At 44.3% G+C, this 15,000-nt stretch overlaps 1 protein-coding gene and 1 long non-coding RNA gene across 4 annotated transcripts in view; one reads left to right on the top strand and one right to left on the bottom strand.

Moving 5' to 3' along the window:
- LOC123504099 overlaps positions 1-15,000 on the top strand; it is a 279,550-nt gene that overhangs the window by 135,240 nt on the left and 129,310 nt on the right. Inside the window, exon 4 of the long non-coding RNA XR_006674703.1 lies at positions 9,443-9,480. This is a non-coding gene — a long non-coding RNA (uncharacterized LOC123504099). The remainder of the gene's footprint in view (positions 1-9,442; positions 9,481-15,000) is intronic.
- LOC123504098 (cell adhesion molecule 2-like) overlaps positions 1-15,000 on the bottom strand; it is a 247,424-nt gene that overhangs the window by 144,259 nt on the left and 88,165 nt on the right. For all 3 annotated transcript variants that reach the window (XM_045254388.1, XM_045254389.1, XM_045254387.1), the window contains exon 2: positions 6,653-6,732. In XM_045254388.1, the coding sequence (XP_045110323.1) occupies positions 6,653-6,698 (46 nt within the window). In that variant the 5' untranslated portion in view covers positions 6,699-6,732. The remainder of the gene's footprint in view (positions 1-6,652; positions 6,733-15,000) is intronic.

The following is a 15,000-nucleotide window of genomic DNA, read 5'->3' as shown; positions in this document are numbered from 1 at the left end:
TGCTCGGACCATTAGCGCTGATGAATGCTTTGACGAGTGCTCTGTATAATGCCACGACAATAACCTGCACCATGCACCGCCACCACTGCCACTGCCACCGCCGCCATCACCACCACCACCACCACTACTACTACCACTGCTGCCCTCTGCTCTGGGATGCACCGGGATAAAAAATAAAAGGAAGAGAGGGAAAAAAAATCAGAGCTTTCAATGATTTAATTTCTGTTTGTGAGGCGTAGAGTGATTAGGATGGTGGCTGCGTGATACGTTACTGCTACCCTGTCCTGTGTTCTATCCCCCCTTCTCTCTCTCTCTCTCTCTCTCTCTCTCTCTCTCTCTCTCCTGTCGTGTGGTCTTTCATTCTCTTCCTCCTTCCCATCTCTCGTCATACCTTCTCTCACTCATTCATCCATTCACTACCATGCTCTTTCATTCTTCCAATCCCTCTCTCTCATTTATTCAGTCGTACCTTGCTTTTCATTATTTTCTCCTTCCTTTGACCTTTTTCTTAACATCTAGGCTATTTCTGTTCCCTATTCCCTTCTTAAACCCCTTCCGCACCGTGACTCGTTGCAATTTTAATTCTGCTTAGTACTTGGTGATTTTATACAGCTTCAGAAACTCATTGGGGGGATTAAAATAGTGAAGACTGTGGCTATTAATCTTGTGACTCCTTAGACCCATGCTAATGTGAATAAAACTCGTCTAATCATACTCAAAACTCATGGTAAAGATGCGTCCCTGTCCTCTTATCTATCCTTTCTTTTTATTCATTTTTCTCATAATTGTCTTTTATTTCTCCTCTTAAGAAATCGTTCACTCATTATTCACTATTTTATATTCCTTTTTCCCTTCTCTTTATCTCCTCTCCACTTTACTCCTTCATTTAATCTCCTCTCTCTTGCCCTTCATGAATTTTTCCTCCTCTTAGCACTATTCCTCCAATCCCTAATCCATCCAGCCTCCTCTGTAACCTTCCTCCATCTAGTCTTTCCTTTTCCTTCCTTCCTGCCTTCCTGCCTCCATTCCTTCCTTCCTTCCACACTCTAACACTAGCATTCTCTGCCTCTGCTATTCTCTCTCTCTCTCTCTCTCTCTCTCTCTCTCTCTCTCTCTCTCTCTCTCTCTCTCTCTCTCTCTCTCTCTCTCTCTCTCTCTCTCGAACATTCCTTCACTTTCTAAGCCTTCCACAGATCCTATTTTCGTTCCTTCCTTGTTTCATTTCTTCCTTGTTTCTTTTCCTGATTTATTCCTACGCCTTCACTCCTCATGACCACCCTTCCTTCCATTCTGCCTTCACACACACACACACACACACACACACACACACACACACACACACACACACACACACACACACACACACACACACACACACACACACACACACACACACACACACACACACACACACACACACACACACACACACACACACACACACACACACACACACACACACACGTATCCTCTCCTCGTCCCTCATTCTCTCCCTGTATTCTTTTTTTTCCCTCACTGCAATCTTCCTTCTCATCAACTCTCTCTCTCTCTCTCTCTCTCTCTCTCTCTCTCGCTCTCGCTCTCGCTCTTGCTCTCGTTCTGCATCATTCTTCTCTACTTCACAATCTGTCTCTCTCATTTCCCAATAAACAACAATAGTAACAACTCATCCACTCCACCGGGCAAGCTCTGTCTGCCTGCACTTCAAGCTAGTATGTTCTATCTTTATTTCGTAACCTTAGACCTTCGCTGTTCGCTTCGCCCTTGCCGGGAGAGGAAAGGAGAGAGCAGAAACACTGAGAGGAAAGATGTGTATTGGAATATTCACGATTTACTCGGCGTGTGGTTAGATTTGGAGGAGTTGGTGATGGTGATTCTTGATGGTTTTCTTTCTGCTTCCTCTTCTGTGGTTCAAGGTTACGTGGTTTTTTTTTTTTTTACTTTTATTTTTCATCTTTAGTCTTATTTCAGTGTTGGGAATTTTGAAAGAGGTGTTTTTATGTTTTTTTTTGTGTGTGTGTGTATGTGCGTGTTGTTTTTCTTTTTTTTCTTTTTTTGACGTAGAACAAATACGTAACAAGGGCCTGTTACGCATTTGTGATATGCTAAAACGGCGATATCGAGTTGAAACGAGTAAATAAAAACTAAATTGGCTTCCCCATTTGGAACTATTCTATATCACTTTTTTTTGGGGGGAAGAGACAATTATGCGAGTTTTTTTTGTATCATGTTGTGTAGCGTGGCCACGTTAAAAAAAAAGAAAAAAGTACATAACATAAGTCAAGAGCTAGTAATATTTATGTATCCAATGAGAGCGCTATTTTTTTCCCCGTTTAGTTAATTTGCTCCTCACTGTAGAAGGTCCGGCTGGGGAGGAATTCTTAGTCACAAAAACCTCCAAGTGATGACATAATGCAAGGGAATAAAGGATAGATGCTGTTGCCACTCCTCTAAACCTTTCCGGCGAATACCTTTTCCGGGCCTACTGTTGGATATTGAACTGAGCGTCGCATATCTGGCAGTGGCGAGCTGTCTGCGGTAAAGCGGCTTGGACTTTACACACCAAATCCTAAGCAGAAGTTGGATGTCGGAAGGTGAAGCGTGAGAGAGAGATTCCTGCTTTTTTTGGCGTGTGTTGTTGTGCATGGGTGGAACACAGTGAGCGCCGCTGTTCATGGGGCTGAGGAACTCCCACAGGAGGGCGAGGCGAGCTGGCTGCAGGCGGACCCAAACTGTTTATTTCTTCCCCAAAAAGCATCACCGTCGCGTGCCTCCCCACGAGACGCTGCCTTTCCAATGAGAATCACTTGTTTTCGTCCACAGCACATCGGCTTATGCTTTTGTGCTTCGTTTGATCACATCCTCTCGTCACTCGTTTGCTTAGACGCGTAAGATCAGTGTGACGCTTCTTGACATTTACTGACATGAATACCGCGCCACGTCCCTCCATTTGTGGTGTAGTAGAGCCAGCTGTGGGTTCAGGAGGGTGAGTCAGGGCCGGGGCTTGTGCAATGCCTCGCTCTCACTCATTCTTACTCCCACCAAAAGTTTTTTTCTGTATTTTTTTTTTCACTCTACCACGTTTTTTTTTTTTTTTTTTTTTTTTTTTGCTTTGTTAGGTCATCGTTATCCATGACAGCAACGCTACGAACAGAAATAGCAGTACACGTACTAAAAGGTGGAGAGACAGTATTACTCGGGAGGTGAGGACGAGCACCTCTCAACAAGAGAGGCAACAGAGGCAAGGAAGGAAACATTTTTCGCTTCCCCTGAGCCCCAAGCCTCGTCACAAACGGAATAAGTAACGAGGGACTCCAACTAACGCAGGCACGGCCGAAGATTGGCTTTCGAGCCGTAAGTTCGGGGGAGGATTTAGACTAGAAAATTAAATAGGACCACGGCGGTCGAAAAGAATCTTGACGGAGCGTAACAAAATCAACCGATTCTTTAAACCCCAAAGCCTTACTTCCCCGCCCGGGCAGACCTTTGAAGTCTTGTCTCAGCCCGCGGGAGGAGCGGCACGTCACCCACCTGCTTTAATTAACACTTTTCTTTCCCTTGCTGGCATGAACAAGGCATTTTTCTCCTTCCTCTCGAACTGAGTGAATCGTATAGGAGCAAGGAACACTGAGAGAGTGCATGAGTTCTTGAAGATAGTTGAGTCATAGCCCACTGTGTCACGCCTCTCCTCCAGATGACATTTTTCACTCCAACCTCTGCTACTAGAAAACAAAATGACACCTCTTCTTAAGACTGCTACTCTCATATCCCGTGTTGTTTTTATATAAACACAGTTACTACAGAGACATTTTAAAATTATAAGAGTGGGGATGTTTGGAGCCTTGAATCCTGAGTTGCAAAGGTGTTATGTGTTTACTTGTCTTTGACCAACGCCCCCAGGGTTCCTTGAGGTGAATGAGAGGCTGCAGAGGAGAGAAGGAACAGATAGTCTCTTTTGTATGGAATCATGAGATCGTGAAAGAAGATGAGGAGCTTTGGTAAGAGGATGGAAGAGAGAGAGAGAGAGAGAGAGAGAGAGAGAGAGAGAGAGAGAGAGAGAGAGAGAGAGAGAGAGACCCAAGACAAAAGAACGATCAAGCAGGAAACATGTAATGGAAGGAAAACATAATAGGAGGGAAGAAAAAAAAAGACGAGAGATAAAACACGGTGGTTCATGCAGAGACAGACGGAAGGCGAGAGACAAGGCGCACTGACAGAGGAGAGACGAAATGTAAAGAAAGCGTAACTGAGATGTAAAAGTAGAGGAAAAGGAAAAGGAACCAAAAGAAAAACGTAATCAGAGAGAGAGAGAGAGAGAGAGAGAGAGAGAGAGAGAGAGAGAGAGAGAGAGAGACGAACTTGAGCAGAGAAACAGAAAGGAAACACAGGAGGAGGTGAAGGCAAAACAAGAGAGAGAGAAAGAGAAACACAAAAGGAAAAATGATAAAACAGCCTCTCCTCCCCACCTTTACCTGGGAGGGAGAAAAAAAAAAAAAAAAGAATGAGGCTCAAAGGAAGAGAAAGGATTCAGAGAACAGGTGAGAGACTCGCTGCTCCAAGGTTATGACGTCTCGCGCCACTTTTGAGTCTCTTGTTTTCTCTTTGCCGCATCGTGAAGCCGACCGGGATAACTAGAAGCAAATAAAACTGCGCCTTCCTGTACTTTTTTTTTTTTTTTACATATTTTTTCTCTCAACTCTCTCTCTCTCTCTCTCTCTCTCTCTCTCTCTCTCTCTCTCTCTCTCTTTCTGCAAGTGACACCGTGATTCACTCCTGGAGGTGTTCGTGTCGCCCCGCAGCCACTGAAGAGCTCTTAGCGCACTCCATGATTTAAGAAGTGCTGTCTAAGGGCCCTCAAGCACATCACGCCGCTCTCCTCTCTCTCCTCCTTCTCCTCCTTCCTCTCCCGGACAAATTCCCGTCTCTTAGTCAGTGAGAAAAGTGGCTCACTCATTAACACACACACACACACACACACACACACACACACACACACACACACACACACACACACACACACACACACACACACACACACGATGAAGATTCTCCACACTAAAGAGAGACAGGCACCAGCAGTAGTAACGCCTTGTACGTGTCGCTTTGTGCCGCCTAGAGAAATGTTACCAGTCGCTGTATGTGAAAAAAAAAACAGTTTGAGTGAGGCGAGCAAGCAAACCGGTGCCTGAAAGGGGAGCAAGAAGAGGAGGACGAGGAGGAAAGCCAAGTGAGAAGGGGAGAAGGAAGAGGAGAGGCGGAGAGAAGCGTTGTGGCTGTCTGACCTCGATGTCTCCTCAAGCCCTCAGCCGGTGTTTGAGCGCGCCGCTGCCCCCTCTTGTTACGGCGCGGCCTGTTTGTTTGTCCGTGAGATCTGACAGAATGGAGAATCAGAGCCGACAAACACTGAGGCGACCCTCTGTTTAGTCTCTCAACTAACCTCCTCTCTCCGTGCCACGCCCAGCGCCCCGCCGCCGCCCCTCCAGAGGCCTAGCTGGACCGGCGCACCCTTCCACGAGGCACACAAGGGCAGCTGCTTCATTTAGCTGACGAACTGTTCAATGTCTTTACCCTCACCTTCCGTTATTGAAATACCTGTGTTGTTTTTAGGTTTTATGGAAGGCGACCCTCTGTTTAGTCTCTCAACTAACCTCCTCTCTCCGTGCCACGCCCAACGCCCAGCTTTGGAGATGATCAGTGTGGCGTTGCATTGTATTGTGCAGCATCTGTGTATTACTTCCCTATAGCCGATGTAAGTTTTATGTACTAGAAAAGTTTTGCGTGACTGTGTGGTAATTATAAAGACGAGACAATTGGCTCTCACCTCAGACTAAATGAGAGAGAGAGAGAGAGAGAGAGAGAGAGAGAGAGAGAGAGAGAGAGAGAGAGAGAGAGAGAGAGAGAGAGAGAGAGAGAGAGAGAGAGAGAGAGAGAGAGAGAGAGAGAGTCTGTGCGCCTTCGCTATAAGACTTCTTTGCATTTATTATGATGTCTACTGAAGGTCGGCTTCCAAGGATTATGAAGCCTGCCATCGATGGGATAGTGTTAGGGTAGAGAGAGAGAGAGAGAGAGAGAGAGAGAGAGAGAGAGAGAGAGAGAGTATATCACTGCTCTGACTCGCATTACTAAAGGCCACAAAATTTCCGGAATTATCTCTCGTGTCACGTATTATTTTTTTTTCCCTCAGTAATACTCGTAGTTATAAGCAATACTTTTGTAACATGAACAGCAATAGGAGTGATATTTGTCTTTGAGCTATTTTAATAATACGTGGATGGAACAATACTAGTTATAGTCCTGAGGAAACCGCTGTAGGGTTAGAGAGAGAGAGAGAGAGAGAGAGAGAGAGAGAGAGAGAGAGAGAGAGACCTGCAAGATACGAGTAAGGCTGAGTGAATAGATACAAGGGGAAGGCGAGTCCTGGCTAGCTAGGTCGCCTCATTCCAGGCTTCAGGGCAGCCCCGTAATCAGAACATGTTACACCGGAGTAATAATCCACCTTTCCAGCAACGCCCCCACTGGTTTCCCACTGCTCCCGCTGCACCATAGACGAGCGTGGGTGTCTCTCATCTGCGGCAACTCCTGCTACTCTCTACACACTACCTTTGCTATCCACTGCTGTAAAATTGAAAGAAAGAAACAAGTCGGTACTCACCTTCCCCGCAGAGGAGAACGAGGACCCAACAGGTCAGCACGAGCATGTTGTCTCGCCCCTGCCAGCCCCTCAGCCAGCACCTGCAGGAGACGAGAAGACTTGTGAGAGCACCGCCACCGAGGGAGAATTCGATTAGTCACACAGGAGGCAAGAGCGAGCATGGGAAACAGTAAACAGGAGATGAGGGTACAAGCTAAGAGAAGGTGGAGGGGACGAGGTGCATGGTGAAAGAAAATGATACACAGGAGACTGAAGCGAAGACAAATACACAAAAGGGAGATAAAAATAAAGGGAGACAAAATACCACGAATCCTGAAAATACACAAGGCACACGCGCAGATGCGGCAGCACGGGAGGGAAAGGACACGGGCGGAGGGTGTGCCGGAGATTGTGAGCCCGTGATAGATTGGAATAATTTCAGCGTGGCGGGTCCTGCTAATTAACATAAAGGCGGCGGGAGTGTGGGAGCGTCTCTCATCAGGGGCCCATTACTGCCTCACTTTGATCGTCTTAATATAAAGTGACTATTGCCTCTGAGTCTACGTTCGTGTGGTGTGTGTGCGTGTGTGTGTGTGTGTGTGTGTGTGTGTGTGTGTGTGTGTGTGTGTGTGTGTGTGTGTGTGTGTGTGTGCACGTGAACAAAGGGACGTGTGCCCGTTGTCAAGCCTTTGGTTATATTTATAGACAGACAGAGACAACATGAACCGACTTTTTTTACGGATCAGATAAGCACCTTGATACCAGATAAGCCTTATAAAATCCGTACCTTTATCTACATTATATTCATCCACACGTCCCTCCACTTCTGCCATCCACATTATCCTCATCTGTTTGTCACCCGTACTATCTACATTTACTTCCACTTCTGTTTTCACCTCATTCTCTCACCTTTTTCGTTCTTTCTTCACCTGCATCACATCCACCTCGACTTGTATTTCCACCTCATTTCTCCACACCTTGCACACTCTTCCTCCACACTACAAACACTTGCCTCTTTCATTACCTCAGCCTCTCATCTGAACCTTCTCATGTCGGGACACAGCGAGTACTCAAAAGTCCTTGCAGTTGTGTAGAGTAACCTCCACAACACAACCTGGGCTCCTCACGCCCCACCCTTGGCCCGGCAGACTGACTCGTGGGATGGCTGCTCCGGACACATACACACACACACACACACACACACACACACACACACATATACATACATACACACACCTCCCCCAGCCGAGCACCGACCACTACCAAAGTAATCATTTTACACAAAGAAAATTGTATGTCGCAAAACTATTTAATATTGACAAAACTGGGAGGTTTCGGCGTAATTAAAACCTCACATTCCGGTCCCGTGCGTTCAATAAGGCTCGGGAAATATATTTGTAGAAGGAACCAGATTCACCGGAATATCTCTATCCTGCTTGGAAGCTCTAAACATTTATTCCTTTTCCCTAATCTGTATTTATCTACCTGTCTGTCTTCCTGTTTATCTGTCTGTTTTTTTTTTTTTTTTTTTTAATGTGTGTTTCTCTCTCTCTCTCTCTCTCTCTCTCTCTCTCTCTCTCTCTCTCTCTCTCTCTCTCTCTCTCTCTCTCTCTCTCTCTCTCTCTCTCTCTGTGTGTGTGTGTGTGTGTGTGTGTGTGTATGTGTTCTGTCTAGGAGAAAAAAAATTGATGTGTGGGCATATGCATCTGTATCCGCGTGTTCACACACACACACACACACACACACACACACACACACACACACACACACACACACGAGTTAACATTTCGCTTTTGTAGTTTCACTGGGATGCATTTTATTACCCAAACTGATATTTGAATAGTTGACGTACTATACAATTGTTTTGTTGCCTTTTCTTTGAAACTATTAATATTCTGCACAGCATTTTCATGAAAACATTTTTGATCAGTTAAATATATTTACTAGATTTTTTTTGTGTGTGTTTGTTTCTCTGTCCATCTCACTCCATCTTTGTCTGTCTGCATGTCTCTCTGTCGATCTGTGTCTGTCTGTCTGCCTGGTTGTATATGTCTTATCTGTTTATGTCTGATTGTTTGTCCTGATTCTCTCTCTCTCTCTCTCTCTCTCTCTCTCTCTCTCTCTCTCTCTCTCTCTCTCTCTCTCTCTCTCTCTCTCTCTCTCTCTCTCTCTCTCTCTCTCTCTCTCTCTCTCTCTCTCTCTCTCTCTCTCTCTCTCAGACACCCTCTCTTGTCTTCACTTCATTGCACATATCGTTGTGAACCAAGCGCAGCCTTTATCTTCTGATGACTCCGCCTGACGACCGAATCAAAGCAACATAGTGATTAGGTGAAAATAAAAAGGTTCCGCTGATGAGATGCTGAACTCGAGTCGTCTCTTGTTAGATTATCTACACATATTTTCTTGTTTACAAAATTAACTCGCTATATATCATTCCTCATACAATCTGATGTTTATTTTGGGAGTCTAAGTTTAGCACCTTTGTTTTTAATGTCACTCTTTATCAACATTTGACTGTAAGAAGATAAATTTGAATGGAATGATGTTGGAAAAGAAAATAAGAAAGGACGTTAATTTTGTTTTCTGTAATCCTGGAATCTATTTCAGAGACTAGTTCAAACATGTTTAGAAAAAAAAAATCGTCTTTGAATTTCTCTTTTAGTGTGAACTGTCATCATGAAACTGTTACTAATGTGCTACCTATTCCCTCATTGCAGTGCTGGGGAGAACATGAGCTTGGCTTGTATTGGATGAGTCATAAAAGCTAGAAAGTCACTGGAACAAAATAATGATAGCGTTCAATCTTTTCAGGTGTTCCAGCATGTGTCAGGATGTTGAATAGGAGAACCGTGAGTATTATTCTTTGCACCTGCGGAAATCTTTACCTGGATATCACCTAATTAGTTCGTACTTTGAGTAGAAACATACGGAAATTTTCACAATATGAGTGTTTACGCTTTGTATATCTATCATGTTGAAGTGGGCAGTGATAGATGAACATTACTGGAAGATGTTAGCGTAATAGTGCATGTTGTAATATCAAAGCTTTCAGTGAGTGTGGAGTATATGACCTGAGAGAGAAAAAGGAAAGATGGAGGGGTGTTATTCATTACTGGATTGCTCAAGTCTTCTGTAGATGTCAAGGATTTCTGGCCGCTAAGAAGTGCTCGACGAAGAGAAATGAATGGGGCTTTACGTTTTTCTTTACGTACTGAAAGCTTGTATTGGTGATTGATGTGTGAGAGAGAGAGAGAGAGAGAGAGAGAGAGAGAGAGAGAGAGAGAGAGAGAGAGACAGACAGACAGACAGACAGACAGACAGATAGAGATAATGAATACACCTCAATAGATACCAAAAACTAGAGAGAGAGAGAGAGAGAGAGAGAGAGAGAGAGAGAGAGAGAGAGAGAAAGATACTGAACACTCCGCAATAGATACCAAAAGGCTAGTGTAAGTGAAGGAAACATCTGACCTTTGAGAGAGAGACACACGCAGACGTACACACGCACACAAGCGCTGCTCTTCTTAACCACCTTATCATCACTTTGCCATTATCCACTAAATCAAAGCATTTCGTGACAGCCTTCTGCATCTTTATCATCATTATTCACTTCCCTTATCCCTCCTGCGTCTCCTCCTCATCCTCCACACCACCTTTCCTTCCCTAAGAACACCCATCCCCCTCCACACCTCCCCTCACTCTCCTCTTATGGTGTTATTTCCCCCTCTCTCTACCTCCTCACTTGCTTCCCCTCCATGCCACGCTGCCTCAGTAACTCTGTCCAACAACACTAATGGACGGTACATGCAAAGTATTTTTTTTTCCGACCCTGTAAAACTGACTGTTTCTTGGGTACTGTATTCCCTATTTCCTCAGCAGCTGTGGGGGACGGGTGGATGAGGGACCGGTGAGTGAGTCAATGAGGGAGTAAGATGAGGTTAGAAAAGTTTGGTATGTTTTAGTAGTAGTAGTAGTAGTAGGAGGAGGAGGAGGAGGAGAAGGAGGAGGAGGAGAGGAGGAGGAGGAGGAGGAGGAGGAAGAAGAAGAGGAGTTTGCGGTGGAAAGAAGAGCGGGAAAGTTTGTGTACTCTTTGTAAAACGTGTGTGTGTGTGTGTGTGTGTGTGTGTGTGTGTGTGTGTGTGTGTGTGAGTGAGTGGGTGTGTTTGAAACCTTAATGTTTTTTATATTATTTATTTCTTTTCTTTTTCTTTCCTTTCTCTTTCTGTCTGTATGCCTCTCTCTCTCTCTCTCTCTCTCTCTCTCTCTCTCTCTCTCTCTCTCTCTCTCTCTCTCTCTCTCTCTCTCTCTCTCTCTCTCTCTCTCTCTCTCTCTCATAAAGTTATAACTCAAAACAAACAAATATACAAACAAATAACAGATAGTCAGACTAATTAATTACCAAGGGAACTAACTCACCGTAACTAGCTTACTAACAAACGGACAGGCTGATTATATGTAGTGATTTGACTCCATAAACACATGCCTCTCTCTCTCTCTCTCTCTCTCTCTCTCTCTCTCTCTCTCTCTCTCTCTCTCTCTCTGGTATTTTCTCCTATCATGTTCTCTCTTTTGCTTTCACTCATTCATGTCTCTCTCTCTCTCTCTCTCTCTCTCTCTCTCTCTCTCTCTCTCTCTCTCTCTCTCTCTCTCTCTCTCTCTCTCTCTCTCTCTCTCTCTCTCTCTCTCTCTCTCTCTCTCTCTCTCTCTCTCTCTCTCTCTCTCTCTCTCTCTCTCTCTCTCTCTCTCTCTCTCTCTCTCTCTCTCTCTCTCTCTCTCTCTCTCTCTCTCTCTCTCTCTCTCTCTCTCTCTCTCTCTCTCTCTCTCTCTCTCTCTCTCTCTCTCTCTCTCTCTCTCTCTCTCTCTCTCTCTCTCTCTCTCTCTCTCTGGTCTCATTGCCTTAGCTTTGTAATTTGACGATTTTTTCCTCCATAACGCGTGTAATATTTCCATCCTCCCTCCTTCTCTCCGTACTTATGTTCCCTTTCTTCGGCCAATTATCTGCTTTTCCCTCCGTCTATCTTATCTTCTCCCTCTCTTCCTCTTCGTTTATTACTCTCCCCTGTCTTCCACCTCTTGCCAATTACGTTGCCTTCGTCTCTCACCCAATTTTCTATTCCATCTTCCTCCGATAATTACCTCCTTCCCTCTACCTCCTCTCCTCTACTCTCTTCGGCTTCCCTTTCTCTCTCTCTCTCTCTCTCTCTCTCTCTCTCTCTCTCTCTCTCTCTCTCTCTCTCTCTCTCTCTCTCTCTCTCTCTCTCTCTCTCTCTCTCTCTCTCTCTCTCTCTCTCTCTCTCTCTCTCTCTCTCTCTCTCTCTCTCTCTCTCTCTCTCTCTCTCTCTCTCTCTCTCTCTCTCTCTCTCTCTCTCTCTCTCTCTCTCTCTCTCTCTCTCTCTCTCTCTCTCTCTCTCTCTCTCTCTCTCCAATGTAATCTTCCGCTCTTATCCACTCCTCCTCCTCCTCCTCCTCCTCCTCCTCCTCCTCCTCCTCCTCCTCCTCCTCCTCCTCCTCCTCCCGATGTTAGTCAGTCAGCACTGAATCCATATTTTTCTCTCGTCTCTCTCTCTCTCTCTCTCTCTCTCTCTCTCTCTCTCTCTCTCTCTCTCTCTCTCTCTCTCTCTCTCTCTCTCTCTCTCTCTCTCTCTCTCTCTCTCTCTCCACTGTCCGAGGGTGAGAGGTAAGATTATTTTATATATTTGCACAATGAAATTACCGGCCCGGAGAGAGAGAGAGAGAGAGAGAGAGAGAGAGGGGTGTGGGGAGGGGATAAGTCGCCTCAGCACCCCTCCTTCTCCCTTCCCTTCCCTTCCCCCCAAACCGGCCGAATGCGCAGAAAAGGAATTGCATCCGGCCACTTAAGCGAATATGGAGAGTTTTATCCGAATTGTTATTGCTTGGTATCGTTTAGTTTAGGTCTCTCGTACCTCCCTATTTTTTTTCCCTTTTTTCCACCTTTCCTCTCCTCCGTTTTTTTTTTTTTTATTATTTTGTCTGTGTTTGTTTCTGTTCCTTTTCTCTTCATGGTGGTGGTGGTGGTGGTGGTGGTGGTGGTGTCAAGGTCAAGGCAAGGCACCAGTGTTGATTAAAGTAAAGGGAATGGCGGTAGTAATTTAGATTATAGTGTTTGTTAGTGGTAGTAGAAGTAGTAGTAGTGGTGGTGGTGGGAGTGATGTTGGTAGTAGTAGTAGTAGTAGTAGTGGAAGGGGCGGTGGAAGATGATGCAGGAGTGACTGGTATTGTGATAATGTTGAATAATGGTAAGTAATGGTGATGGTTGTGTGAGTAATGATCATGTCACAGAGTACTTAAGTGATTGTGGTAATGAGAATGAAAAATAATGATGGGGTTATGGCGATTAGAATGACAATGATGATGGTGATAATGGTGGTGGAAGTAATATAGTAACTGACATGGTAATGATGTGATGATGATGATGGTGATGGCTATAATATACATGATAGTGACGAAAGTGATGAAAGAGGTAAGAAGGATAGATTGTAGTGACAGTACAATGACAAAGATAATGAAGATTTTGGCAGTAAATCTAATAATAGTCCTGTAGCGTCATGGATAATAATGGTGATGCTTTAGCTGGAGACCTCATAATGGTAGAAGTGATAATGATGTAGTAGACAGAGTGATAGTTATAATGAAAACATTGTTAGGATTAGAAGCTATGATAGTGGCAATGACCAGATGGTGAAGTTGATAGCAATATAACTGATAGTGTTGTAGTAAATGGTTATATGATACAATGAAAGAGATGAAGGCTTTAAGAATAGTGTTGTAGCAACAATTGTGACAGTGTTCTAGTAGACGTGACAGTGTTGTAGTAGATGTGGTAGTGGTGTAGTGGGCAAATTGGCAGTGTTGTAGTGGTGGTGGTTTTGTAATAGCAAGCGTAGCAGTGCTGTAGGAGACTTGGTAGTGGTGTAGTGTGCAGCATGCCAGTGTTGTAGTGGTGGTAGCAGGTGTAGCAGTGTTTATTAAGAGACGTGTTAGTGTTGTAGTGGGGAGCATGACAGTGTTGTAGTGGTGGCGGTGTTGTAAGAAACATGGTAGTAGTGCAGTGGGCAGCATGGCAATGTTGTAGTGGTGGTGGTGTTGTAGTAGCAGGCGAGGCAGTGTTGTAGTGATAAGGAAGTGGTAGCGAGCAATATCTCTTCTCCTTTGGGCGTGTTAATTTTAGATGAACCCACAAACTGCATTAAAACTTAATGCTACGCAAGATTCTTTGATCAGTTCACATCCTCTGCTCGTGAACTACAAATATACGTTTAACCTCAACATATTTTTTCCTCTCTCTATCTCTCATCATGCTACAGAGGATGAGATATAAATTGGCTGTATAAATATTAGCGCAAACTTACTCTCTCTCTCTCTCTCTCTCTCTCTCTCTCTCTCTCTCTCTCTCTCTCTCTCTCTCTCTCTCTCTGTGAAGATGAAGTAGCTAATATAAAAAGTGGTATGTAAACTTGAATCCCTGTAGGACTGTATAGCATGTGTGTGTGTGTGTGTGTGTGTGTGTGTGTGTGTGTGTGTGTGTGTGTGTTTATAATTCTTATGCAAACATATAGATGTAAAGCCTAAAGCATACTTGCATACATACATAAACACGTAACCTTTTACACACACACACACACACACACACACACACACACACACACACACACACACACACACACACAGTAGAGGAACATACGCATTGAAGATCAAATATTTTCTCTTTTTACGTTTTCTTTTCATCCTTTTTTTTCAAACAAAGAAAAAAAAAAAGTGGTGATAGAAAAAAAGGAAGAGAAGGATGTAGGAAAGTGGAAAGGGAGATAAGAAAGGAGAAGAGAGAAGAGACACTCACTTCTCTTTACTTTATTTTACTTGTATCATGCTTTTTTTTCTGTTCTTTTCTCTTATTTTCTCTTCTTCCTTTTCCTTCCCCAAACTTTCTATTCTTTTATTCCGAAATATGTTTTGATATCCTTTTCTTTCTTCCTTCTTCACCCTATCCTTTCCTATTCCTTTACGTCCCTTTATCCCCCTCTCTATCTTCTATCCCATATATCTTTCTTCTCCTTTCTCTATCTTCTCAATCTTTTCGTACTGTAATCTTATCCTATGCTATCCTTTTCTCTCTCCTTTCCTTCCTTCAGTCATCCTTTTCTTTAATCCTATCGTTTCCTATCCTTCTCCTGCTCTCATTCCTCTCTCTCCTCTTCTCCTTGCCCTGTACCCTTCTCTCTTTCTCTCTCTCTCTCTCTCTCTCTCTCTCTCTCTGCTCAGTCCACCGCCGCCAGTTTCCCCACCGTGCGCTCCTTCGAATGTATAGGATTGTAGAATTTGCATGTCAGTTATTTTCCTCTAAATTGTTC

This window comes from Portunus trituberculatus, chromosome 15 (assembly GCF_017591435.1).
Source record: "Portunus trituberculatus isolate SZX2019 chromosome 15, ASM1759143v1, whole genome shotgun sequence".
In the NCBI taxonomy this organism is placed as follows: domain Eukaryota; kingdom Metazoa; phylum Arthropoda; class Malacostraca; order Decapoda; family Portunidae; genus Portunus; species Portunus trituberculatus.
Note: the sequence above shows the minus strand (reverse complement) of the source record. Positions and strands in the feature narration are given on the sequence as shown.